This window comes from Embiotoca jacksoni, unplaced genomic scaffold, assembly GCF_022577435.1.
Source record: "Embiotoca jacksoni isolate LCO1_2020_lvr unplaced genomic scaffold, fEmbJac1.0.p SCAF_9, whole genome shotgun sequence".
Classification (NCBI taxonomy): domain Eukaryota; kingdom Metazoa; phylum Chordata; class Actinopteri; family Embiotocidae; genus Embiotoca; species Embiotoca jacksoni.
Genome location: NW_027185447.1, coordinates 6,365,415 through 6,393,394, shown reverse-complemented (window position 1 = coordinate 6,393,394; position 27,980 = coordinate 6,365,415). Strand labels below are relative to the sequence as shown.

Below are 27,980 nucleotides of genomic sequence, written 5' to 3'. Positions count from 1 at the left end.
TGTGAGCGGCCTGATCCCACAGTATGCTCTCCAGGTCAGTGGTCCAGGCTTTCTTCACCTCCACGCTGGAGGCCCTGAGGGTGTAGGTGTCCTCACTTTTCCTCCTGCGGAACCAGATCTCAAAACACAGTAGTTATGGGTCATCCATATGTCGCTGGTCTGGGAGAGAAAACACAAAGAGAGACACAGAAATGACACCGACAGATATGGTCATATGTGGTTTGGTGGCAGATCAAAATATTTGGCACTGTGAGGTGTGACTACAACCTTTTAAACAGAATATACTAAATACATTCAAGCTAAATAAGGGTGATTATTAAGACTCCGGTAGCCTTTGTATAAAGAAGCACGAGGGCAGACCTTGAATGACTGCTTGTAGACGTAAACATCATTTCCAACAGCTGTTCTCTTGGTCTTGCCGAAGAGAATCAGATCCTCAAAGAGGAAGATGCGGCGGACACGTTTCTTCTTCTTAAAAAAACTGTGAATTCGTCCTGGCGGACCAGCTGGCCCTGCTCTTTTAAATTCACCTGACAGGGAAGACGGACATAGCGCAGGCGGTTAATGTTATTTACCTACTGTGATTCAGGTATGTGTTATCTGTCATTTCAATATCTTACATCACAGTCCTGGATGGCGTCCATGGTAAGCAAATCGTTGCCATGACACATCTGAAATCAAGTCAAGTCTGCAGCAGCCTGGATCTCAACCCTCTCTCTCTCCCGCTCACTGCTCGTCAGATCAGGCACATAAGCAGCCGGGCCACGCACACTTTGTGCGCACATGCTCGAGGTGAACAGCGTATCCTGGATCACATCCTTTGGCCTGTATGAGCCGGCCAAAGCCAACATGTCCTGCAGTAGGAGGCTGTACTTGCTGATCCTCTGGATAGGCCTCAGCAGGTAGGAGGAGAGGTCCATCAGGTCGCCCAGCTCCTGCTGCTTCCTCTGTGAGGGAAAACAAAGTGGGGCTGTAAAGATGAAAAGGAAAAGTGTGGCACTCCCAGTCGGAGGACTGTGATGACTACTGCAGCTATTAGAGCGGAACACGTATCCAGTCCAACAAACAGATTCATTGAAGATGGTTCAAAGGGGAAATATTGGGACCTGGTAAAACTTATTGAACCTTAAAGACAAGTGAAGAAAGAAAAGTGTGAACTCTCAAGATCCTGCTCAACACAGAGTAAATTACCAAGTGTCTATTATGGAAGTATGAATGAGTCAACAAGGCTCTCCACACAGACTTTGTCTGGAAAATCTCGCTCAGTACACTCCATGGTGTCATATATTGTACCTCCCTTGTACAGCAGTGTCAGTGCAGGCAGGTACAAAATGTAAACTGTGGGGATGTGAAACAGTTTGAAAAAAAAAAAGGCGTTACTCATGTCGGGTTCAGAATACATTCAAGTAATGAATAGCAGATCAAGAGGAGACACGATTCTCAGAAAAATATGCACAGATGAGATGGTTGTTCTTTTCTTGCGTTGTCGAATTTACTTTCAGGGAGGTGCTTTGATGACTAGAACTGATTGTAATTTCATCTTAAAATTACTGTATTTTTGACACTATGACAAAATTAGAATCTGTAATGAATATTAAACTTTTGCAGTGTCATCACAAAAAGACAAAACATCAGGTTTGGTCAGGTTTGCAGTGTAATTAACAAGTTTCAGTTGAGAGAAAGACGAGACAAATTATAAACTGACCTTAAAAGATGTCATGGCGTCGGTGCAGGATCAGGGCGTCTGACTGAGGTTTGTTCTTGCTGTACAAAGCGTATAGGCCAAAACTCTCACTTTGCAGAAAGAGCCACACATTAAAACACAAGGAACAAAATGGAATCTTGAAGAGTTGAAAATATTATATACAAAAAAAAATGATGTACTGCAGGACAAGTATATTGATTGCAGTCATACAGTTATTCCTCACATGTCTGAGAAAGCAGCGGGCCACCATGGCAGGCTCCCACTGGCAGGCCTCCAGCTCTGGCAGAAAGTAGTGGCTGTGGAAGTCGTAAAGCTTCTCCAGGTTGCCGAAGATGACCCCTCGCTTCCCCCTGAGGTCCTGGGGGATGTCGTGTCTGTCCATCAGGGGGAGGTAGTGGGTCAGGCTGTAGCCCAGAGAGTGGACATACTCCCTCTCTGTGAAGACCAGCTCCTCCATGACAAGCTGCAACCTCCTGGTGACACAAACAAAACAAAGAGGTTAACTTCAAACACACACCTACAGAGTGATACTCAGCATACATCCTGTGTTATATTTGATTTTTAATCATTTATGTAGATCTGTGTAAGATCTTTCTCCTTTAGAACAAGCATGTGGTGAAAGAATATTTTCATATAACTTGGGACAGTTTTTGACAAAATAAAAACATTCTTCCCATCTGTTGTTCATAAATACACCTGGTCTCTGATATTTACTCATCTTATACATCGTTATCATTCATTTTCTTTCAAATTTAAGCAGATAAGAAAGAGATACACTAATTTTACTCTTTCTGCATGCATTGTCGTAAGAAACAAGCCAAGCATGGACAGATTAGAACAGGCCCCTGGGGTAAGGAAAATAAAAAGCTCTCTATTCTACAGTGTGACATTACTCTTCTGCTGTCCAACATACAGTATTTAAATGCCCCTCATGAGTTTACTCGAGGCTTTCTCTAATATCGTTTGCTGTCTCCAAGATATCCCTACTTTTGACTGATCCCATCAACCTCCTGGTGAGATATATAGATGACATTGGTGGCAGGCCTGAGGGTCTGTTCTCGTAAGCTTGTACGTTAATTAAAAAAAAAAAAAAAAAAACAGAGGCAAAGGGAAGAGACAATACCTGTAGCTCTTCATTGTCAGCTTAGAGACAGAAAAGAATCCACGAGATCTCATTAAATCTCAGAGGATTAGTGAAAATGAGAGGAATATCATAGAGTATTATTTTTATCACCACATACAGTAAACTTACAGGGCATTGCTGGCACTCTCCTGTGGACTCGCCAAACTAAACGCCCCCTCATATCTCCCTCTGGGCAGGCTGGAGTGTTTGCAGCATAGAGGCTCACTACCCCCTGCAGGCCCTCGGTCGCTCATACAGGAGTTCTCTGAGCAGAAGCTCCCGTGGCGGGAGATCTGAAACTTCTGAGCCTCCTGGAGGATGCGACATGATGGCTGACCGTGATGTTTCCAAAGAACCAAATATATCAGTCTAAAATAAAATGATACACTGGACATTTTCAATACGACAAGATTTCCATCTGATGAAGTTTATATTTCCTCTTGTGATTGTAAAAAAAAAGGTTTTTACACGCTGCCTGACACGATGGTTAAAACTTTTTATTTTCTCATAAGAGATAAATAATATTGTCAGGAGAGTGAAAATCGACCAGTCAGATTTGTTTCTTGTCAACTCAAGCTGAAGTAATGACTGAATACTGTTTTGGGAATAGTATCTACAATATGTTACAGGGCCTGGCTCGATCTGTAAGAATATACGATTAAGGGGACTATCACTAATATTAAGAAATGCAAAAATAAAATTGCAAAATCACCAAATATCAGATCTTCAAAAGTCTGAGTGCTACTTTCAAATAGCAATGTGTAAGAACTGAGAATTTAACCACTGAGGTTAAATACTAATTAAGTGGGATGAACAGATCAAAAAAGAAGTTGTATTACCTGTGAGGTGACTGTGGAGCAGCCTTTGACCCCTGACTAGTTCCAGCCTCACTGTAATCCTCAGGTTTGACGATGATGTTACAGCAGGCTACAGTTGTTGAATTAGGGCTGCTGCTGCTGCCTTGAAGGGGCCTTCTTTTTCCTAAATCCACCACTCCAGACACGATTCCCTCCCACTGCGAGTGCCGAGGTCCAGGGGTTGATTGTACCACCAAACTCTGGCTCCCAGGAGATGCTGTCTGGCCGTTAGTCTGCTGGTTGGCGATAAACCTCGTCCACCTGCTGTATCCTCAACTTTGAGAAGATTGCTGCCACCTCAGAAGAGTTCCTGTCGCTCTCTGCACAGAAACTTGTTCAAATCATTGAGAGTGACCAACTCAATGTGAAGCAGGAGAAGACGGTGTATGAGGCCATCCTTCGCTGGATCGACTTCGTACCTGAGGATCGTAGAAAGTACATCGCTCTGCTTTTGTTAAAAGTAAGTGAGGCGATCAACTGTTGGGATGCAATTTACTCTTGATTTGCATCTTTTAAATCTTGCTAATAGTGTTTTCATGAATACAATACCGTACAGTACAGTACAGTATTAGCTGGGCTGCAGTCACAACTCTTTCTGTAAAGTCTGCAACATTTCCAACAGGCGATTTTAAGCCAAGAAAAAATACATGAGACCAGGCCACACTCAGTCCTGTTCTAGACCACGCAAGTAAAATGTATTTTTTTTGCATTTTACGCTGATAGACAGGAAATATTATGAAGTTTAATAGGCCCGAGTCTGAGAGAGAGTCGAAAAGAATAATGAAAAAGAACTGAATTGCTTCAGTCCTGACTACAACATACAAACATTACGGTGCACACATCTTACAAATATTTTCAAACTGAACTCAGAACATTCCTGCATTTTTGACTGATATTATAATTTGAGAGTAAAAAAAAACAAAAACAGATATTTAGGACAAAATTACATCTTTTAACAAAAATATTTTTTGTAAGGACCCTTTAAATTTGTTTATTAAGAAATTGTGACCAAAAAGAAGACTGAGATTTTCAATCTAGAAAACTGAAGAAATCAGTGCAGTCTGGTGGAGAAACTACAAAGGCCTATTTGTAACAAGTTTTTGATATCATCTGAAAGATGTTTCTGCATATTAATTTCTTCTTTGCAGGCCGACGACACAACGACCAGTACTTCTACAACTCAGTCCCTCTAGGAAATCACAATTTTGCAATTGCAATAATTAATACAAATTCAAGCAATCTCTGCTGTATTTGCAGGAGCTTACAGTTTTGCAAAATTCCCACAATTTTTGGGCAAAAAATGTCCTCAACAGAAGCTTTGCTGAAAGGATTACGGCATAAAGTAGCTTTTCCAAACAAAAATAACTCCTCAAATACAGTCAATGAGGCTCTGCTCCCCCTCCTCTCACCAGCAAAACAAACTCCGTGCAAGCCAAGTAATCCTGACCACCCTCTCCACCACCTGCTGCAGGGTCAGCGGAGCACATTCTCCAATAGATTCCTCTAGCTCCGCTGTCACAAGGACAGATACAGGAGATCATTCCTGCCCACTGCAATAAGACAATAACACTGTTGTCTGTTTCTTGTTTGTTTAAATAAAATAAAAATAAAAATAAAATATACATATATATATATATATATATATATATATATATATAAATATATATATATATATATATACATATATATATATATATAAATATATATATATATATATAAAATGTACTGTATATACTGTGCATTTTTATATTTCATATTTTTTACTGTTATTTTATTGCTTTCCTGTATTTATAAATGCTGCTGTAGTGAAAAATTTTTCCCTTTGGGGATTAATAAAGTAACTACTTACCTACCTGCTCCCCCTCCTCTCACCAGCAAAACAAACTCCATGCTAGCCAAGTGGAAAAAACAGAACAACTAGAAGTGGCGGGACTTGTGGGAAATGCGGTCTTAGTCTTATCACTGGAATGATGAATCCTGTATGTGTAAAAAGTTTACGTTTTACACAACTTGAAGTTTTTACACACTTAAAGTTGGAAGAGACAGCACTTTGTTTTTGTGAATAGAGTAGTCAGATAGAGCCTTTATTTACTATATTAGTCACAGATTGTTTGCTTTTCTGAACTTTTGGTAACTTTGAGTCATATGGATTTCTAAGTTCAAAAAATATTATTATCAAAGGAAGTGATCACATATTATTCTTTTTGTAGCTATTAAAAAAAGTATTTTTTTTTTTTCTCAAATGGCAAAATTTTGAAGTCCCACATTTTTACTGCAAAAAAGACCCACAAATTACATTGCAATTTATGAGAAAATACGCTGTAAAATCAAGCATTTTAGAATTCTGCTGAATCCTGGAGGGACTGTCTACTACTAATGCCAATATGATATTTGTAATGAGCTGAAACCTGCTGGTAACACCAGTCGAGTCTGAGTATTGCTCAAGCTACATTTTAGAAAATGTAATTCCAACGTATGTCCTCGTGTCTCTGTGCAGGTCAGGCTGGCTTTGATGGTCCCAGAATACGTAATAGACAACGTGACCCACAACGAAGTGGTGAAGGCGTGTGCAGAGTGTCAAATGATTCTCGTCAAGACCTTGGAGGCCATGAATGACCTCAGAAAAAATTGGTTTTCCGAGTCCATAATCTGCAACTTTTTGACCCGCCCACGCCTGCCCACTGCCATCCTGTCTGCTGTTGGAGGCTGGAGTGAGGGCAGCCCCACCAATACCATCGAGGCTTATGATGTCCGTGCTGACCGCTGGGTCAATGTCATCAACACTGATAAAACTCCTCGGGCCTATCAAGGTGTTGCTTTCCTCAACGGATCAGTTTATTGTGTCGGTGGCTTTGACGGTGTTGTGCAGTTCAGCACTGTGCACAGGTTTGACCTGGACGCACACACCTGGCAGGAGGTGGCATCAATGCATTCAAGACGCTGCTATGTCAGTGTAACTGTGATGGATGGGCACATATATGCCATAGGAGGCTATGATGGACATAATCGACTTGCAACGGCCGAGCGCTATCAGCCTACGACCGACCAGTGGACTTTAATTGCGTCCATGCAAGACCAGAGGAGTGAAGCCAGCTGCACAACCCTCCATGGCAAAGTGTGTGGGGCTTTCCCCAAAGAAAAATATTAACTGAATAAACCTAAACAGACTATCATCACCGTGAAACATTTCGGCTTCGAAAGAAAAAAATAGTTTTCTTAAGCCCAACCTAGAATTAACGCCTGCAACCAGTCAAGTTGTAGTGAACATCCATGTCCATCTAGACTGATTTAATATATTAAATGAAGAAGCGGAAACAGAAATGCAAAGCACCTTCATGCATTCAGTATTCAGCAACACATTGTGCAGCATTGCCTTTTTAATGTACTCGTTTTTTCACCAAAACGTGACTTCTAGTAAATACAAATATCTGTGATTATCAGATATTAAGCGTTAAATATGTGTCTTTGATGAAAGTAACACAAAATGACTTACATCCTCTCTCCTTCATTCCCTCCAGGTGTACATTTGTGGTGGCTTCAATGGAAGTGAATGTCTGTCAACGGCTGAATGTTACAACCCAGAGACCAACCAGTGGACACTGATCGCTGACATGGACAGCAGGCGCAGTGGAATTGGAGTCATCGCCTACGCAGACCGAGTCTTTGCAGTAAGCACATGAAGCTCTGCTGAAACTGAACTAACACAGAAACACTGTGAGACACAGAGGCATGAAAAGGAAGTCTGAACAGAGGTTTCAAAGCTTTTCCATTGAAGTCAGTAACATACTAGTTAGTAAATAACATTCATATTTTAGTTGACAGATCAAAAATTGATGACCAATGACTTTAATAACTGAGTAATCTTTTAAGCAAACATTACTAAAATTATTAATTTCCAGCTGCTCTGATGGGAAGTTTGGCTTCTTTTCTTTGTTTTTTTTTATTACAGTAAACTGAACGTCTTTGAAGTGTTGATCAGATCAATCAAGAAATCTGTATTAGTCCACCTGTGTTTTGGGGAAATTGTAATGGGCATACTCATTTCTAATATTTGCAGGAAATGTCATTAGTCAACAGTTTTCTTTTACTTTTTAACTTAAGACAATAAAAAAAATCCCCCCAGAAAAATCTAAAAGAGCATCATCTCCATGATGAACTTTTTCTCATGTAGGTCGGTGGCTTCGATGGAACCGCCCGTCTGCACACTGCTGAGGCCTACAACCCTCAAACCAACACCTGGAACGCTGTGCCCTCCATGCTGCACCACCGCAGCAACTTCGGCATCGCACTAATCGATGACTGCCTGTTTGTTGCCGGGGGCTTCAACGGCATCACCACCACCCTTGACGTCGAGTGCTACGACGCCGAAACCTCTGAGTGGTCTGGTCCCCGTAACATGGAGATCTCTCGCAGTGCGCTGAGCTGCTGCAGTTTACGGACTAAACAACATGGCTGACTACGCTGCCCCTCGTTACTCCCAGCAATTCTCCGGTGAGGAGGAAGATGAAGTGGAGTGATGAAGATATTGTTGACTATTTTCAGCTTGACATCTTGTCAGGTTTGTTATAAAATCGTGTTCAAGAACCCATGACCTTTGACCTCCCTATCGAAGCTGAAAGAAGAACCTGAAGAATCAGAATGTCACAACAAGAGATGACGTACAGACCAGCAGAAAAAGTGACACTTTATAATACTTGACAAAATTACAAATCTCCATGACGGTGTGTTTTAAGTGTGTTTTATGCAACACAAACATAAAGACATGAAGTCGTCTAATCCACTAAACTCAATAATAAGGTCAGCACTAAACAAAGAATTATGTAAGCAATAGATTATGAAACTGGGCATCGGTGTGACCTCGGGATCAAAGATGTTGACCACAAAAATCGAGTCTCAACAGGAACCTTCATGTCACGTCACCACATCCCATCTCTCCCCCCTCTTTTCCTGTCTGTTGTCTGCACACTATCTACCAAATACAAGTGAACCTAAACATACTAAGAAATGATAAACAAAGTGATAAACAAGGAACTTTGACTTAACTACAACGATGAAGCGAAAGAGGAAACCCACTGACTTCAACTGCAGATACTGTCAGCCAGTAAAGCAACGCCCTGAAGAACTCCTGACGTCAGACAACTCTTCAGAGAAAAGAGACTTGGAGGACTGAAGTAAAGCTTCACTGTCTCTCTCTCTCTCTCTCTGCCTGACTATTGTGATGCTGTCGTTATTTTCAATTTGAGCTCAAGGTTAGTGCCTATGCACTGGAACATTTCAACTGAATGAAGATCCAGTAACCGACCAAGTAATGGGTCTAAAAGAGAAACTGGAGGGTTATTGAAAGGTAAAAGCAAAGATTTCTATTGAAATCTTGTGTGCAGGTTATTGCAATCGGTCAGTACATGCAAGAAAATCATCAAACATCTTGCAACTGAAGGAATTGTGGATTAAGTGTGGTCAATAATATCATCAAACTGATGTCAGAGAAATTATTAGTGAACAAATTATACAAAATGCCTACAAAGATTTGTTTCTACTGAAGTAAGGCATTGTTTAAAAGAGGATCCAATATGTGCTTCTCCAAATATGTCAATAATTTCCATGGTATCTTTCCTCAAGTTTGCCCATCTAGCACAGGTGCACATATACGAGTATAATAAGAGGATACAAATAATAAGTGGATTAAAAAAAACATAAAGCCTCAGGCCTCTATGTTAGCAGCAGCTCTGAATGCCACTGTAATTCAATTAAACTGAAATCTGTTGGTGCAATGAGACTCTGTCCTGGCTCATTCTCCTCTCACAACAACAATAATGTAGCCTCTGATCTTCTTCAGTTTGTCGCTATCAAAGTTCACCAGGAGCACGTTGGAGCCAGAACTGCTGGGAATGAACTCAATACGGGCCTTGGCTTCTTGTGCGGCGCCCACGGCTCCAATCCTGCAGGAATCATACAAAGAGCAACATCAGCCAAACTGTTTTATCTCTGTTCGTAAGTACACAGCACAGGCAGAAAGCTGATGTTTGTTTTTAAGATATTCTCACTGTAACTGGGTAACAGAACAACAGCTTATATTGAGAGCTGAAACTAACATTTCATTTATAACAGAACTAGGCATCCCAGTGTGACAGCTGCAGGGAAACGTTTAGAGGAGTTTTGGGTGAGGTTTGTTTGGTCTTGACTCAAAAGCTACATCAAATTTGATTACAGTACAGATATCTTCTTGTCCATTAAACAGCAGATAAACTGGAATGGGTGACAAGAGTAAAATGGCTCAGTAGAAAACAGTAGGAAAGTATAGAAATCTACGTAACAGTTACTGCTGCATAACACATACTTTGCTGTTATGGGTTTGCCATCAGTGAGGTTGTTCCCCTCTATGGTGAAGCTGCAGTCCTGCAGCGGTTCTGGTAAAGGGTTCAACAGGGTCAGCTGTACCGTAACAGGCTGGTTCACTGTGGCCTCTCCCTCCAGCTGCAGAGAAAGGTTTAGGAAAACAGGTTTCATAAAGTAAAAGTTAATATAGAAATGCAAATGTTTAAAAGTATCATGATAACCTCTACAATTTAATTACAACTCACCAAATAAAAAAAGAAAACAGGAAACTTTCCAAATACTTTACTTTTCTGTACATGTGGATACCTGAGTCAAGGCTCAAGGTTCAGTATAGATATTCAAGAAGGAGGCTCGAGAGGGTGAACACCCAAGATTAGTGTCAACAATTCAGTATTTGACCAAAGATAAAATATAGTCAAAATCTGCTCTTCTGTTCACGAGTTACGATGTTAAATAATGGACAGAAAAGATTTTCTCCAGAACATTGTCACGTCACAGAGAAGTTGACCTAAGTTGACGTACGTTCGCATGGAATAAGACGTTGCAAAAACATAATGCCCCTGGACATGGCTGCCTTGTGAAAAAGTTTATTAATGTACTTCATGCTTAAATTTATGTGCACTGATTTCTTGCTACTCAAGTTCAGTTTCGTCCAGGAATGTCAAAACATCATTTACTCACTCAGATATATTCTCCTGAAATGTGACATGTTTTCTGGTTTCTTTCACTGTCCCTCCATCCTTACCTTGATGACTAGTTCTGGCTCATCAAGCACGAGGGTCTTCTCAGACTTGTGGAAAGCCCTCAACTGCTTGTCGAGGACGACGGCTGAGAGACGGATCATCCTGTCGGAGGTGATCGCTGCTCCATAACTATCATACTCCAGTTTGATGGACAGGCGCCTTTCTGAAAACACACATTTTATGCTTTAAGATATCATTAAGACAATGTCCAATTGAGAAATTGTTTTGGCAGATAAAGACCTTGTTTCAAAGAGGTACCTCAAATTTTGTGACATTTCCTAACAATCGGTTAACGTTTTTTGGTGAGTTCATTAAATTCACAGCTCACACTGACATCAGAGCTAACCTTCTCCAGGCGGCACCTCCACTTCAATTGAAGCAAATCCGCAGCTGTCTCCGGCAGCTAGTCTGCCGTTGTAGACGACCGCCGTGGCGGAGAAGCGAATCTTGCAGTCCTTTACATCCATGCTGTCGTTGGTGAGGATAGCGAACACCTCGAAGTTTGAGCCGACGATCATGTTGTCGGAGAGCTTGATCTTAAATGAGAATCATGAGGGGATTTTTGTTTAGGACATTCATGGTCCATCTCATAATAAAATTCATTGAAATGGATTTTACATTTCATTCATCTCGTCTAAACACAATCTGAAACATGATTCTGTTTGGATCAGTATATCACCTCTATATTAATATATGTAAGGTCCAAAGAATTTCAAAGCTAATTCACTTTGTATAGTTTTATCTCTGGCATAAACAAATCAATACAAACATGAATGTGGTTCATATTTGAATTCACGCCAGTTTGAAAACCATTTGTGAACTGCACGCCTGTCATATCCATCTTGGTTATGTTCAACTTGTGACCGTTTAACTTACTCTGACTTGGCCACAGTCTGCTGCATGACTTTGACACCATTACTGTTTTGTTTCATTTCCTTCTTCTTTCGTTCTGTAGTTTAGACACAGGTGATGTAATCTCTCTGAAGCTCAAATATCGATTTGAGTCCTTTTCTGTGATTTTTGCAGTGGTGTAATGTCACAAAGTAATAATACTTGGTTACAGTACCTAAGTATGATTTTTTGGAGTATCTGAACTTGACTGGAATTTTTATATTTCTGTCAACTTTCACTTTTACTAAACAAAATATATATTTTTACTCCAATACATTTGAGCTACTTCATTACAACAAAATAAAATTGGAGGGAATTTGATAGCTCGATAATACAGACTGCCCACAAGCAGCTCTGGTGAATCAGTGGTTGGAGCTTGAGAGCTCCATCATCAAGTGCTCTCAAAGACCTGCTTAAGTTTCTACATTGTATTTCCACTCAAGCCAAGGCATGTCTGATGCAAGCAAGTCACAACAACATCATAATATCTGAACAAGATTAATCTTGATTTTCACTTGTAGCCACAGTGGCCCCGGATACAGTGTCGCTTTAACACTTGTTTTTTTTGTTTTTTTTTTTCAATTACAGCATTTACTTTTACTTCTAAAACTTAAGTACATTTAATAACACAAATTTCCTTTTAATACTTAAGTTAAGTAAACATCGGCTACTTTAAGACTTTAACTCAAGTCATTTTCTAATAGGTGACATTATCTTTTACCAAAGTTATTTTCTGGTAAGATATCTGTACTTCTACTCAAGCGTGGCTTTCAGGTACTTTAAACACCACTGGATTTTTGTTTATAGATATACTAGATACATATATATTTACAGTATTTGCTCTCCCCCTGGTACAACTGAATATGTATGAACAGTAAAAACCTCGAGATTGAGTCCTGGCTCTTTTCCGCTCTCCCGTAGCTTGTTGTGGTGCTGGGCCTTCTGATATACACGCCTCTCGTCCTCGGAGCCTGGAAACCATCAGGATTAAAAACAAGAAATATTTTAAACAAGATTTAACAGAGCAAATAGGGTTTTTTTTCACCTGCACATAGTTTCAGGAAAACAGAGCCCTAAATCTTTAAACTGAGGAACTTGGTCATGTGTCTGTATTCATGCAATGTGAGATGTAACATGGATGTTGACCACAGAAGTAGCATAGTTATATGCACATCCCCTGTGCTGTAGGTGAAAGGCCAGAAAAATACCAATACACTGACTCAAAATCACAAATTATTTTAAATAAACAACGTTATAATCAAAATGAAGATCCAGCTTGTATATTTTTAGATATGTTTGAATAAGTCTGGTTTGGAGTCGAGTATGTCTCTGCACCTGTGACTCTGCAGTACCTTCTGCATACTTGTAGTGGTGTGTGATGTCGCGTCTCATATATGAGCCCACAGCCTTGGTGCTGATAAAACGTCCAACAGACGTGATCGATTCATTGAACCTGACAAACTCTCCGTTTGGCTGGCGCAACTTGTCCACGACATCTGCATTAACCTGACCACAGACACAAAATTTCATCAAATAATACTGAATATAAAGACAGCCACCAGGCACTGTGCAGTTTGAAAACAGGCGCTTAAGTCTGAACAAGTGGTTAATACAACAACAGCAGAAAAATATATTTTTATATACATACCTCTAACGAGGACTGTGTCCACAGTTGTGCTTTTTGACAATACATTTCAATAACAGATTTCAGCAAAGACTCACCTCAGCAAAAATAAATGGGGCATCATATTTCCTGGTCAGCTCGCCTTCCTTGATCGCCTTCAGGGAAGCTGGTCCACAGCAGAAAATACCTGACAGCATCATACATCCACAAAATAGCCCTTTTTAGAAGGTTGTTTTTGCTGAATGTATAATAATACAAAATGGGAAGAAGCCAAAAAAAAAAAAATCCACATATAGGTAAAAGGTCACATGATCCAAATTATAAACTTTCAATCAGGTTAATTTCTGCTGTATTATTAGCGTAAAATCACCATGTGACATATTCCCAAAAGACTTTACAGGCACAAAACAAAACACAGCAAGAAAACAAAATAACAAAAACCACGTTGAAATATCAATCAATGTTAAAAAATAGTAACAACCTGGCTAATGGCAGCGTGATTATAAACCGAAAGCACTAACTATAAGCAACATTTAGCAACAAAAAATGTAACAGCATTTTGTATGTGGGCCCTCCAAAGGGGTCAGATTATTTGTGTTAGGTGCAATTTGTTCAAATAAAACTGAAAAGCTTTGAAGAAGAGAACAATCTCCATGTGAACATGTCGAGCACAATATGCTGTTACAAGTTTGATGTCAGCCTGAACCAGACCTCAAAGCTGTGACTGTCACAAGTCGAAACTAACCACCATGGTCAAATTTGGTGCCCTCACACGCAAACCCTTATAACAGATCTTTAAGGCAGTTTTGATGTGTGCTTTTTTATTCTAATCATGTCTTTGTCTTCACCTTCACTTGTCTCCTGTGGGGTTGGGTCACTGATTTGCCACCCGTTAAACCGCTGCCCCAAGTCTGGACGAGTCATCCAGCTATCCACCCAAACATGGAAGTTCCTGGAAAAAAAATGTTAATATAGAAACTATAACATGACCCTTTTGATTAAAACTGTAAAATAATCAATGTTGTCTTCTCTGACATGGGATTAATGAAAGATCACGTGATAATTTAAAAAAGGATTTCATGAAGGAGACTAACAACTCACCATATTGAGTCTTTATCAATAATTCTTTTACCATCTTCATCAAACAGTCTTTCTATCACCAGGTCACCAGGTTGGCCGTCGTGACCAGATGCAAAGTTAGTCACCACTCGACACGGGATGCCCAGAGCACGGGACACTGAAGGAGGACGCACAGTCACACTACATCACACCAGCTTTATAAAGCAAACGTTTGAGACCGTGTCGGTCATCAGAGATAAACAATGAAGGGCAGACAGGAACAAAGCCATGAGATTAGATTCTAAATTTAGGGTTTTGATTAAAAAGCTGTGATTGTTGGCAGTCGAGGGCAGCTTGAGGATGTAACTGGCATGAAGCAGTAAGTTATAATGGTGAAGGTCAATTATACAGTGTTGTATGGTGCGGTAGTTAAAGAAATTGTTTCTAAAATGCCTCAAGATAGGTGATAGCCTGTTGGCTAATTTTATTTTTGTTAAATAGAATTTAACAAACAAATTCTCTTGTTGTTGTTTTTCTGTTCAAATTGTTAAGATCACATTAAAACATGTGAATGTTATATTTCTAAAACAAAATAACCAAATCTCAAAAGCTTAAAGCACAGAGGAAAATTGAATAAGTGGTTGAATTGATACATAAATGAATGATTAAAAAAACTAATGAAATGACCATATAAACTGCCCACTGTACTCCAACCTGTGCATCCAACAGCAGCAAAGACCCAACACTGGCCATAATGGACGGGACCACTTTGTGCCCACTGACGCAGAATGTCCCCGCTGCCGAGCCACGTTGACGGATGAACCCCACCAGTATAATCTTCCCACTCTCCTACCAGCACGCCCCTGTCATCATCACTGTTGATCTGTGGCCGGAGGCAGAGAGCAGAGAGAAAGCACTGAGAAGAAGAGGAGCATAAGTGAACATTGCAGAGAAATGAGAGGGCATCAAAGTTTTAATTAAAATTAAATTGAACTAAATATTTTCAGAATAATTTCACATTCCATCAATGAGGGACATTTACTATTTAATTTATTCATTTTAAATTAGTATGTACAAAATGTGCTTGTTTATTTGCTTTTCTTCACAAGATGTTCAAGGTAACACTCCCTTAAATGCTGAGATTTTTTATTTTATCTTTTTACCCTGATTGTTTTTTCAAAGGGGCAGGACATTAAAAGGAGGACAGTGTTGGATTTAAAAAAAAAATGTGAACAACGAAAGTTTTGTCAAGTTAAAAGATACAGATCAGTGCTAACTGATTAAAGCACATAGGGTTGAAAAGGTAAATATAAACCATTATGACACGTTTGTAATGCTGCCATTAAAAGTGCACCCTCAACACTCTATACCATATAACCCAAATATAATGCATGATCTTTTCATGGTTATCAAATTGTCTGGAAATATCCCTGATTTCTTGTACAATGACAGCAACTGAAGACACCCAGTAAAAATAGCTCTGGATTTCTCTTCACTATTTTGCCATGCAGCAGCAGAAATAACATGCCGACAGACCATCATTTATTTGTTAGTTATTACAATGCTCTCTGCCGCTTGTTTGGAGTGAGCATGCAGGCTGGCTTTCTTTTATGCTGCTTTGTATCACAAAGGTTTCTGGGGGAGAAGCGAGAGTTTGAAAAGAAGGACAAAGGTTGGCCCGCACAACGATAAAACACAGTGAATACTAAAGAGCAGACAGAGTTTTCTGATGCACCACGGTAATCTTAAACTAAAAGCATCCTCGGGCTCTCCCTCCTTCCTATAGTGAACAAAAGCAGACCTACCATGGCACTCAGCACTCTGGTCACATAGACAGGATTTCCCCGGGCAGAGCAGTCCTTATCAGCATCATAAAAATATTCTGGGTTGTTATCCAGAATCTTCAGACAGATATCCAAAATTCCTGCTTGAAACTGCACACAAACAGAAGAGAAAACTACTTTATTATACCAATGTTATTAATAAAATCTTATGTTTGATAACTGTTTATAAAGAAACAGTCTTTCTTATTGAAGGATTTGTCGACATTTTTATGTTTTACTTAAACTTACTAAACTCATTGTAATGTTTGACACTGACAGCGTATGACCTACTGCCTACCTGTCCAAAGTTCCAGGGAAACTGAGTGATTCTCGTATATGTTCCTTGGTAGAGCACCCCATACTGTGCCAAAACATACTCCTGCCTCCTCCTCTCATCGTTCATGTAAACAGCATCTCCTGTTAGTCAGAAAAAACATTCAGACCATCCTACAGCAATAGCACATACAGTAAATGTCTCACGTTTGCATCATTTGGAAGAGAGGGCTGTGGTAGATAGGTGTTTAGAAGTTTGGTTTAGTGGTAAATTACGTAAAGACAAGAAAGGAAATATAATTTTCAGGTTTGACTGACAGAGCAGTTTAACCTAAAACATGTATAACTCATTAAGGTCACTTTCAAGACAATAGTCTGTACTCACTGCGGCACCAAGCATTGAAAAGCAGGATGAACTGTCCTAAACTGGTTTTCTGGCCCTTCTGGTCCACACTCAGGGAATAGAGCCCGATGGGGGCGTCAGGAGAGGAATTGAGGGACACAGTTAGTGTGTTTTCAGATGGATCATTAGCAGCAGATGCACTCCACTCAGTCTCTGAAGTAGAGTCATGTAGACAGAATAAAACCTTGGTGTCTGATTCTTCTCTGGGTAATGGACCTGGAGACACAGAAATGGACATAAACTGTGATTCTAAATCCAGATGAGAGACTCAAATATTTCAGCCAGGTTTAACCTTGTATTAAAGAAAGAAATAGGCCTACATTTTTAATCTACAAGTGATGCTCTAAAATAATCTGAGCAAATATGTCACAGACTATTCCTGAGACCACAACCCAACCCGGCAGAGCCTGAGATTCACAACGTTTGAATGAATAAACTCAATATGGACAGAGAAGAATGTATTAATATGGGAGGAGGTCAGGGAGGCGGGGGAGATTGGCATCGGATCCGTGGCGGCTGGTTGCAGAGCGATGTGGAGTTCACGGAGCAGGTAGGATGAATGAAGGGTGGCACGGTTATAAAGCCCACTAATTGGGACGGACTGGAGCCTTTGAATGATTAGACGTGAAAGGGGCTAAAGACAGACTCCACGCCCGCCTGAATTACAGAGAAACTCCATATTCTTGTGAAAACAACAACTGCTAATGCATAAACACAGTGTCTCAATAATTATTTGTCTCACACATATACAAAATAAAAAAACACTGATGTGTACCAGTTTCAACGATGAGAGTGAAGCTGGATTGGCCCGGTTTGAAGTCTGTGTTGCTGCCTGGTGTCAGGTGTATAATGATATTGAAGGGCTGTCCCCTTCTGATAACCAGACGCTTCCCTCCATACAGCTGTGTGTGATGGCTGCTGTGGTTGCTGCTAATGTCCAGATCACAGCGCTCAATGCCCAACACTGTGCATAGATACAAAGACAAAAAAACAACTTGTCACATCAGTAGAAAAAACATTTGCACCAATGTGGACAAACTTCATAACCCGATGACTCTATTAAAAGTTGAGTAACACTGAATCTGCAGCGGAGAATGTCCTGCTGATGATTTCTTGTGATTTATCATCTGTGAGGAAACTTTGAGCTGCAGATCAATGTCCCAGATCTGAGATATCTCATGTCATCCACCAGAATGGTGCTCATCACATTTCACTCATGGCTCTCAATCTGACACTCAAAGTAGACTTTGAAGAAACACCAAGAGAAACTGTATGTTCACTTATAAAGATTACACTTCATAAACAAGTTAACACCTGTACTACAATTTGAAACAAACAGTTTTCCTTACCTTCACTCATATCTGCAGTGAACTTCGTGTCCCTCGACTTCTGTGTGGAGAGCGACTTTAGCTGCAGCTTTATTGGTTAATGTCCCTGCAGTGTAACAGCCCTTGAGAGATATTTGTAGCATGTGAAACCTGATCAGGACACCCCCATGTGTCTGGTCCTCACATCACTAATTCTATTATAAGACAGGCAGGGGAGACACACTTACAACACTCGTTAGGGCCCGAGCACCGATGGTGTGAAAGCTCTCATGTTATTCAAGGAATTATTTTTATTTTTCTGGTTCCTTATTATTATTCTCCTCCAAGTGATTTGCCTTTTTGGAGGCTTTATCATATTCAAAACCTCATCAAAGTGCATACACACATGTCTCCCGGGGAAAATGTCGTCCTCTGGTGGAGTCGCGAGTGGGCGTGGCCAAATGGCTCGAGAGCGCCACCTAGAGATGCCCCGGCGGCCACATTTACCTAAATTCATGAAATCCGGTGGACATGTGTATCACACCTCGACGCACAAAAAAGTTATATTGCACCATTACGTCAACTCGACAGGAAGTCCACCATTTTAAATTTAGTCGCCATTTTGAGCGATTGTTCGACGTTGTTCTTTAACGAACTTGTCCTCGGGGTTTGGTCACACCGACTTGAATATATTTCTATGAACAGTTAACATGTTTGGGATTAAATCTTATCAAAAGAATTCGTTTTCGTCGATATGTGCGGCCATGTTGAGGGCCTCGCCATGAAACTCTAAGTTTCTTTAGATCGTGTACATGGACCTACCTTCTCCAAACATCACAGGTATGATAATGGTCGAGCCCCAAAGACTCTGTGTGGTAATATTCGCTCAGAGTCATAGCGCCCCCTGGTGGACACTGGAAATGACACTTTTCATACTTTCACGTTCTCCGTCGAGCTGGTTGATCACATGAACGTAAAGTCGGGTCACAATAACCTGAACATGTAGTTGATGATATGTTGAGACATTCCTTCGACTTTGTCAATGGGCGTCGCCGTGACGCTGCGGCAAAGTTGGAGGTCTCGCCGTAACACAGGAAGTTGATGTTTAAGGTCAAAGGCTGCTTGAAACCTCACGAAACGTGTGACATACATCCGGCGTGGTGAGACGACACATCTGATGTGTTTGGCGAGTGGGCGTGGCCAAACGGCTCAAAGGAGCATGAAACCCTCTGGACTGAAGTGGTCTATCCCAGATACAGATGCTGGTCCTGTGTGTTGGCTTCTGATTTTTATGACGGTAATAAATAAAATCTTCTCTTCTTTGATCCCTGCATATCAATAATTGTACAAAATGTATAGGACAGAAGATCACACAAAATGTATTTTAAATGTATCCCTTGACCACATACGTCACTCTGTGTTGATGTAGAAACACACAGACTCATGACTGAATGTAAATGAAGAGCCTGTTTTTAACAGTTAAATAACAGTATAGTCTATAAACATGTAACATGTATTGAGTGACAGTTTATCAATCATATAAAAACACATGCCTTAGAAAAAACTGGTTATTTTTTAGGACTGTTTCGGGGAATTTTTTTGAATGTGTTGCAGCACATTAAGTAACACTCATTCCTTTTCTGAGCTGCATATTGTCAGGACATTCAAATAAAAGATGTTTTTAAGGCCTATAACAGCTGATGCCGAGTTCAAAAGAATTTATTTTGGGAGATATGAAAATGTTTTCTCGGGGTAAAAGGACTAAGAAACACATTGTGGACAAATGTTGTGTGTGACTGACCCATTCATGATCACCCATGTAGCAGTATCTTCCTGTCTTGCATGGGTCAGTCACGTGATCAAGATAACCACATATGGATGACCGAGGTGTGATACAGACACACCAAAATCCCCCTAACCAGACCCAGAGACCAGACGAGGCAACACCAAATATTTGTTTTACTCAGACGATCCGTCCATCTGCAGGGCGACAGGAGATTCTGCAACAATATTCAAAGCCCAATTTATTCTTATTGCAGGGGCCATTGCTAACAATGATGATTATCATCATCACTTTCTTTATATCTTCACAAATCAGAATTAAAAACAGCATTAAACAAAAGACAAACATTTTAATTCACAATGAAAACAAATAAAACGGTTGATTAATGAATGAATTGGCTTAAAATATTCAAAACAATAATAAAACCGAGAAACCTAATACAGACACATACTAGACACATATTAATGCTGGAAGAATGCACGCCTGTCATTAGGACAAAAATTGGATTCAGTGTCTTTCCCGTGGACACTTTGACGTGTGGACGTGAGCCACAGCCGCATCAATACAGGCACGAACACGCATGTAAACCTCTTCAGACCTTTCCTTCTACTATCATTAAACAACATGAGAGAGAGACCATCTTCTTCAGCTCATACAGTAATTCAGCAGGTTGCTTTATTTAACCTTCACCTGCGTCTGAGCAGTAGCCAGATGTGGAGGTTTGGGGGCGACACCTGGCTTCTTTCTGTTCACTGCTGGTGAGCCGTTTCTCCTCAGGCTGGGGGTCCGACAAATCGGTGGATGGGCCTTTGAACTCTGGGACACAAAGGAGGAGTGCTTACTTCTCCCAGGCAGGACACAGCTGATGGCTCGGTCACAAATTGCAGCATGAGTTGGTTGAATATCCATGAAAGGTTTGCAGTTCATTCCCATGAACACCCTCTCCTGCATCCGCAGCTCTGCAGCATAAAGTATATTCACAATATGTTTTTAAACCTGTAAAGCTATCTGTAAACTGTTCTCCATGTAAGTGCTAAATAAAAACAGTATGTTGTTGTTACTACCTCTACTGTGAGCGGCCTGATCCCACAGTATGCTCTCCAGGTCAGTGGTCCAGGCTTTCTTCACCTCCACGCTGGAGGCCCTGAGGGTGTAGGTGTCCTCACTTTTCCTCCTGCGGAACCAGATCTCAAAACACAGTAGTTATGGGTCATCCATTGTCGTAAGAAACAAGCCAAGCATGGACAGATTAGAACAGGCCCCTGGGGTAAGGAAAATAAAAAGCTCTCTATTCTACAGTGTGACATTACTCTTCTGCTGTCCAACATACAGTATTTAAATGCCCCTCATGAGTTTACTCTAGGCTTTCTCTAATATCGTTTGCTGTCTCCAAGATATCCCTACTTTTGACTGATCCCATCAACCTCCTGGTGAGATATATAGATGACATTGGTGGCAGGCCTGAGGGTCTGTTCTCGTAAGCTTGTACGCTAATTAAAAAAAAAAAAAAAAAAAAAAAAAAAAAAAAAACAGGCAAAGGGAAGAAACAATACCTGTAGCTCTTCATTGTCAGCTTAGAGACAGAAAAGAATGCACGAGATCTCATTAAATCTCAGAGGATTAGTGAAAATGAGAGGAATATCATCGAGTATTATTTTTATCACCACATACAGTAAACTTACAGGGCATTGCTGGCACTCTCCTGTGGACTCGCCAAACTAAACGCCCCCTCATATCTCCCTCTGGGCAGGCTGGAGTGTTTGCAGCATAGAGGCTCACTACCCCCTGCAGGCCCTCGGTCGCTCATACAGGAGTTCTCTGAGCAGAAGCTCCCGTGGCGGGAGATCTGAAACTTCTGAGCCTCCTGGAGGATGCGACATGATGGCTGACCGTGATGGGAACAAGATGACGGGGATCGAACGCGCTGGTCAGGTGGGGTGGATGATCCGGCCGCTGACGCTCCAGTTGTGCACGAGTCCTGGCTCGCTGACCTCGCTCTAATACCTCGTCCCCATGGAAACCACTGACAGCCGACAGTGTGGGACTGAGACAGAGCGGCGGCATCTCTCTCACTCCTCGCTCTGCTCATCTGCCTTCTCCTTGTTTCTCTTTCTGTTCTCCTTGATGACCTGTTCAAAAATGAAACAAAAACAACAGTACAGAGTCAAAACCCAGTGTGTGTTCCTGCAGCGGAAAGGAAGGAGATCAAGCCAGCTTTTAGAGTCCTTAACATCTTCAACCCTACTGACTCACTGCTGGATCAATCAATACAAACTTTGGTCAGACCAATTGAACTTTTTTTTAAATTCAAGTGAAGAGCCAAATGTTTCCAAAGAACCAAATATATCAGTCTAAAATAAAATGATACACTGGACATTTTCAATACGACAAGATTTCCATCTGATGAAGTTTATATTTCCTCTTGTGGTTGCAAAAAAAAAAGTTTTTACACGCTGCCTGACACGATGGTTGAAACTTTTTATTTTCTCATAAGAGATAAATAATATTGTCAGGAGAGTGAAAATCGACCAGTCAGATTTGTTTCTTGTCAACTCAAGCTGAAGTAATGACTGAATACTGTTTGGGGAATAGTACCTACAATATGTTACAGGGCCTGGCTCGATCTGTAAGAATATACGATCAAGGGGACTATCACTAATATTAAGAAATGCAAAAATAAAATTGCAAAATCACCAAATATCAGATCTTCAAAAGTCTGAGTGCTACTTTCTAATAGCAATGTGTAAGAACTGAGAATTTAACCACTGAGGTTAAATACTAATTAAGTGGGATGAACAGATAAAAAAAGAAGTTGTATTACCTGTGAGGTGACTGTGGAGCAGCCTTTGACCCCTGACTAGTTCCATCCTCACTGTAATCCTCAGGTTTGACGATGATGTTACAGCAGGCTACAGTTGTTGAATTAGGGCTGCTGCTGCTGCCTTGAAGGGGCCTTCTTTTTCCTAAATCCACCACTCCAGACACGATTCCCTCCCACTGCGGGTGCCGAGGTCCAGGGGTTGATTGTACCACCAAACTCTGGCTCCCAGGAGATGCTGTCTGGCCGTTAGTCTGCTGGTTGGCGATAAACCTCGTCCACCTGCTGCATCCTCAACTTTGAGAAGGTTGCTGCCACCTCAGAAGAGTTCCTGTCGCTCTCTGCACAGAAACTTGTTCAAATCATTGAGAGTGACCAACTCAATGTGAAGCAGGAGAAGACGGTGTATGAGGCCATCCTTCGCTGGATCGACTTCGCACCTGAGGATCGTAGAAAGTACATCGCTCTGCTTTTGTTCAAAGTAAGTGAGGCGATCAACTGTTGGGATGCAACTTACTCTTGATTTGCATCTCTTAAATCTTGCTAATAGTGTTTTCATGAATACAATACCGTACAGTACAGTACAGTATTAGCTGGGCTGCAGTCACAACTCTTTCTGTAAAGTCTGCAACATTTCCAACAGGCGATTTTAAGCCAAGACAAAATACATGAGACCAGGCCACACTCAGTCCTGTTCTAGACCACGCAAGTAAAATGTACCGAGTAAAATGTATTTTTTTTGCATTTTACGCTGATAGACAGGAAATATTATGAAGTTTAATAGGCCCGAGTCTGAGAGAGAGTCGAAAAGAATAATGAAAAAGAACTGAAGTGCTTCAGTCCTGACTACAACATACAAACATTACAGTGCACACATCTTACAAATATTTTCAAACTGAACTCAGAACATTCCTGCATTTTTGACTCCGATATTATAATTTGAGAGTAAAAAAACCCAGATATTTAGGTCAAACTTAATCTTTTAACAAAAATATTTTTTGTAAGGACCCTTTAAATTTGTTTATTTAGAAATTGTGACAAAAAAGACGATTGAGATTTTCAATCTAGAAAACTGAAGAAATCAGTGCAGTCTGGTGGAGAAACTACAAAGGCCTATTTGTAACAAGTTTTTGATATCATCTGAAAGATGTTTCTGCATGTTAATTTCTTCTTTGCAGGCCGACGACACAACGACCAGTACTTCTACAACTCAGTCCCTCCAGGAAATCACAATCTTGCAATTGCAATAATTAATGCAAATTCAAGCAATCTCTGCTATATTTGCAGGAGCCTGCAGTTTTGCAAAATTCCCACAATTTTTGGGCAAAAAATGTCCTCAACAGAAGCTCTGCTGAAAGGATTACGGCATAAAGTAGCTTTTCCAAACAAAAATAACTCCTCAAATACAGTCAATGAGGCTCTGCTCCCCCTCCTCTCACCAGCAAAACAAACTCCGTGCAAGCCAAGTAATCCTGACCACCCTCTCCACCACCTGCTGCAGGGTCAGCGGAGCACATTCTCCAATAGATTCCTCTAGCTCCGCTGTTAGAAGGACAGATAGAGGAGATCATTCCTGCCCACTGCAATAAGACTGTACAATAACTCACCTCTGGCAAAATCCATCACACAACAATAACACTGTTGTCTGTTTCTTGTTTGTTTAAATAAAATTTAAACACATATATATATATGTATAAAATGTACTGTATATACTGTGCATTTTTATATTTCATATTTTTTACTGTTATTTTATTGCCTTCCTGTATCTATAAATGCTGCTGTAGTGAAAAAATGTCCCCTTGGGGATTAATAAAGTAACTACTTACCTACCTGCTCCCCCTCCTCTCACCAGCAAAACAAACTCCATGCTAGCCAAGTGGAAAAAACAGAACAACTAGAAGTGGCGGGACTTGTGGGAAATGCGGTCTTAGTCTTATCACTGGAATGATGAATCCTGTATGTGTAAAAAGTTTACGTTTTACACAACTTGAAGTTTTTACACACTTAAAGTTGGAAGAGACAGCACTTTGTTTTTGTGAATAGAGTAGTCAGATAGAGCCTTTATTTACTATATTAGTCACAGATTGTTTGCTTTTCTGAACTTTTGGTAACTTTGAGTCATATGGATTTCTAAGTTCAAAAAATATTATTATCAAAGGAAGTGATCACATATTATTCTTTTTGTAGCTATTAAAAAAAGTATTTTTTTTTTTTCTCAAATGGCAAAATTTTGAAGTCCCACATTTTTACTGCAAAAAAGACCCACAAATTACATTGCAATTTATGAGAAAATACGCTGTAAAATCAAGCATTTTAGAATTCTGCTGAATCCTGGAGGGACTGTCTACTACTAATGCCAATATGATATTTGTAATGAGCTGAAACCTGCTGGTAACACCAGTCGAGTCTGAGTATTGCTCAAGCTACATTTTAGAAAATGTAATTCCAACGTATGTCCTCGTGTCTCTGTGCAGGTCAGGCTGGCTTTGATGGTCCCAGAATACGTAATAGACAACGTGACCCACAACGAAGTGGTGAAGGCGTGTGCAGAGTGTCAAATGATTCTCGTCAAGACCTTGGAGGCCATGAATGACCTCAGAAAAAAATTGGTTTTCTGAGTCCATAATCTGCAACTTTTTGACCCGCCCACGCCTGCCCACTGCCATCCTGTCTGCTGTTGGAGGCTGGAGTGAGGGCAGCCCCACCAATACCATCGAGGCTTATGATGTCCGTGCTGACCGCTGGGTCAATGTCATCAACACTGATAAAACTCCTCGGGCCTATCAAGGTGTTGCTTTCCTCAACGGATCAGTTTATTGTGTCGGTGGCTTTGACGGTGTTGTGCAGTTCAGCACTGTGCACAGGTTTAACCTGGACGCACACACCTGGCAGGAGGTGGCATCAATGCATTCAAGACGCTGCTATGTCAGTGTAACTGTGATGGATGGGCACATATATGCCATAGGAGGCTATGATGGACATAATCGACTTGCAACGGCCGAGCGCTATCAGCCTACGACCGACCAGTGGACTTTAATTGCGTCCATGCAAGACCAGAGGAGTGACGCCAGCTGCACAACCCTCCATGGCAAGGTGTGTGGGGCTTTCCCCAAAGAAAAATATTAACCGAATAAACCTAACCAGACTATCATCACCGTGAAACATTTCGGCTTCGAAAGAAAAAAATAGTTTTCTTAAGCCCAACCTAGAATTAACGCCTGCAACCAGTCAAGTTGCAGTGAACATCCATGTCCATCTAGACTGATTTAATATATTAAATGAAGAAGCGGAAACAGAAATGCAAAGCACCGTCATGCATCCAGTATTCAGCAACACATTGTGCAGCATTGCCTTGTTAATGTACTCGTTTTTTCACCAAAACGTGTGACTTCTAGAAAATACAAATATCTGTGATTATCAGATATTAAGCGTTAAATATGTGTCTTTGATGAAAGTAACACAAAATGACTTACATCCTCTCTCCTTCATTCCCTCCAGGTGTACATTTGTGGTGGCTTCAATGGAAGTGAATGTCTGTCAACGGCTGAATGTTACAACCCAGAGACCAACCAGTGGACACTGATCGCCGACATGGACAGCAGGCGCAGTGGAATTGGAGTCATCGTCTACGCAAACCGAGTCTTTGCAGTAAGCACATGAAGCTCTGCTGAAACTGAACTAACACAGAAACACTGTGAGACACAGAGGCATGAAAAGGAAGTCTGAACAGAGGTTTCAAAGCTTTTCCATTGAAGTCAGTAACATACTAGTTAGTAAATAACATTCATATTTTAGTTGACAGATCAAAAATTGATGACCAACGACTTTAATAACTGAGTAATCTTTTAAGCAAACATTACTAAAATTATTAATTTCCAGCTGCTCAGATGGGAAGTTTGGCTTCTTTTCTTTGTTTTTTTTTATTACAGTAAACTGAACATCTTTGAAGTGTTGATCAGATCAATCAAGAAATCTGTATTTGTCCACTTGTGCTTTGGGGAAATTGTAATGGGCATACTCATTTCTAATATTTGCAGGAAATGTCATTAGTCAACAGTTTTCTTTTACATTTTAACTGAAGATACAAAAAAAAAAATCCCCCCAGAAAAATCTAAAAGAGCAGCATCATCTCCATGATGAACTTTTTCTCATGTAGGTCGGTGGCTTCGATGGAACCGCCCGTCTGCACACTGCTGAGGCCTACAACCCTCAAACCAACACCTGGAACGCTGTGCCCTCCATGCTGCACCACCACAGCAACTTCGGCATCGCACTAATCGATGACTGCCTGTTTGTTGCCGGGGGCTTCAACGGCATCACCACCACCCTTGAAGTCGAGTGCTACGACGCCGAAACCTCCGAGTGGTCTGGTCCCCGTAACATGGAGATCTCTCGCAGTGCGCTGAGCTGCTGCAGTTTACGGACTAAACAACATGGCTGACTACGCTGCCCCTCGTTACTCCCAGCAATTCTCCGGTGAGGAGGAAGATGAAGCGGAGTGATGAAGATATAGTTGACTATTACACGTTTCTGTAAATAAATGCCTTTTTTTAATCATTGTAAAATTGTGCTATTGTTACTTGAAGAACCTGAAGAATCATAATGTCACAACAAGAGATGACGTACAGACCAGCAGAAAAAGTGACACTTTATAATACTTGACAAAATCACAAATCTCCATGACGGTGTGTTTTAAGTGTGTTTTATGCAACACAAACATAAAGACATGAAGTCGTCTAATCCACTAAACTCAATAATAAGGTCAGCACTAAACAAAGAATTATGTAAGCAATAGATTATGAAACTGGGCATCGTGTGGCCTCGGGATCAAAGATGTTGACCACAATAATCGAGTCTCAACAGGAACCTTCATGTCACGTCACCACATCCCATCTCTCCCGCCTCTTTTCCTGTCTGTTGTCTGCACACTATCTACCAAATACAAGTGAACCTAAACATACTAATGAATAATAAACATAGTGATAAACAAGGAACTTTGACTTAACTACAATGATGAAGTGGAAGAGGAAACCCACTGACTTCAACTGCAGATACTGTCAGCCAGTAAAGCAACGCCCTGATGAACTCCTGACATCAGACAACTCTTCAGAGAAAAGAGACTTGGAGGACTGAAGTAAAGCTTCACTGTGTCTCTCTCTCTCTCTCTCTCTCTCTCTCTCTCTCTCTCTCTCTCTTCGCCTGACTATTGTGATGCTGTTGTCATTTTCAATTTGA

The 27,980-nt window shown here is 40.8% G+C and overlaps 2 protein-coding genes and 2 pseudogenes across 2 annotated transcripts; 2 read left to right on the top strand and 2 right to left on the bottom strand.

The window, feature by feature from the left end:
- Positions 1 to 23: 23 nt before the first annotated feature.
- On the top strand, positions 24 to 8,202 carry LOC138192791 (kelch-like protein 10; annotated as a pseudogene).
- On the bottom strand, positions 1,707 to 3,148 carry LOC138192792 (puratrophin-1-like). Its single transcript, XM_069140456.1, has 3 exons — positions 2,958 to 3,148; positions 1,885 to 2,178; positions 1,707 to 1,794 (listed from the first exon to the last, which is right to left on the bottom strand). The coding sequence occupies exons 1-3, from the start codon at positions 3,080 to 3,082 to the stop codon at positions 1,707 to 1,709; spliced, it is 507 nt and encodes a 168-aa protein (XP_068996557.1). The 5' UTR covers positions 3,083 to 3,148.
- On the bottom strand, positions 8,079 to 18,196 carry LOC138192789 (protein-glutamine gamma-glutamyltransferase 2-like). Its single transcript, XM_069140455.1, has 15 exons — positions 18,187 to 18,196; positions 17,613 to 17,801; positions 16,820 to 17,053; positions 16,460 to 16,578; positions 16,144 to 16,272; positions 15,053 to 15,221; positions 14,381 to 14,516; positions 14,128 to 14,231; positions 13,378 to 13,466; positions 13,008 to 13,161; positions 12,538 to 12,626; positions 11,111 to 11,300; positions 10,767 to 10,927; positions 10,023 to 10,159; positions 8,079 to 9,624 (listed from the first exon to the last, which is right to left on the bottom strand). Exons 1-15 carry the CDS (start codon positions 18,194 to 18,196, stop codon positions 9,474 to 9,476), a joined length of 2,061 nt encoding a protein of 686 aa, XP_068996556.1. The 3' UTR covers positions 8,079 to 9,473.
- A 4,835-nt stretch (positions 18,197 to 23,031) lies between these two features.
- On the top strand, positions 23,032 to 27,247 carry LOC138192861 (kelch-like protein 10; annotated as a pseudogene).
- Positions 27,248 to 27,980: the final 733 nt, after the last annotated feature.

What these genes read in the sequence shown, in the direction of transcription:
- LOC138192792 (XM_069140456.1), bottom strand. Translation starts at nt 3,082, where the DNA reads ATGAGCGACCGAGGGCCTGCAGGGGGTAGTGAGCCTCTATGCTGCAAA. An exon ending in GAGAGTGCCAGCAATGCCCT is followed by an intron (nt 2,179 to 2,957) that starts GTAAGTTTACTG and finishes TTGTGTCACCAG; the next exon opens with GAGGTTGCAGCTTGTCATGG. An exon ending in ATCAATATACTTGTCCTGCA is followed by an intron (nt 1,795 to 1,884) that starts GTACATCATTTT and finishes CTTTCTGCAAAG; the next exon opens with TGAGAGTTTTGGCCTATACG.
- LOC138192789 (XM_069140455.1), bottom strand. An exon ending in CACTCTCATCGTTGAAACTG is followed by an intron (nt 17,054 to 17,612) that starts GTACACATCAGT and finishes CTGTGTCTCCAG; the next exon opens with GTCCATTACCCAGAGAAGAA. An exon ending in CCCCATTTATTTTTGCTGAG is followed by an intron (nt 13,162 to 13,377) that starts GTGAGTCTTTGC and finishes GTCTGTGGTCAG; the next exon opens with GTTAATGCAGATGTCGTGGA.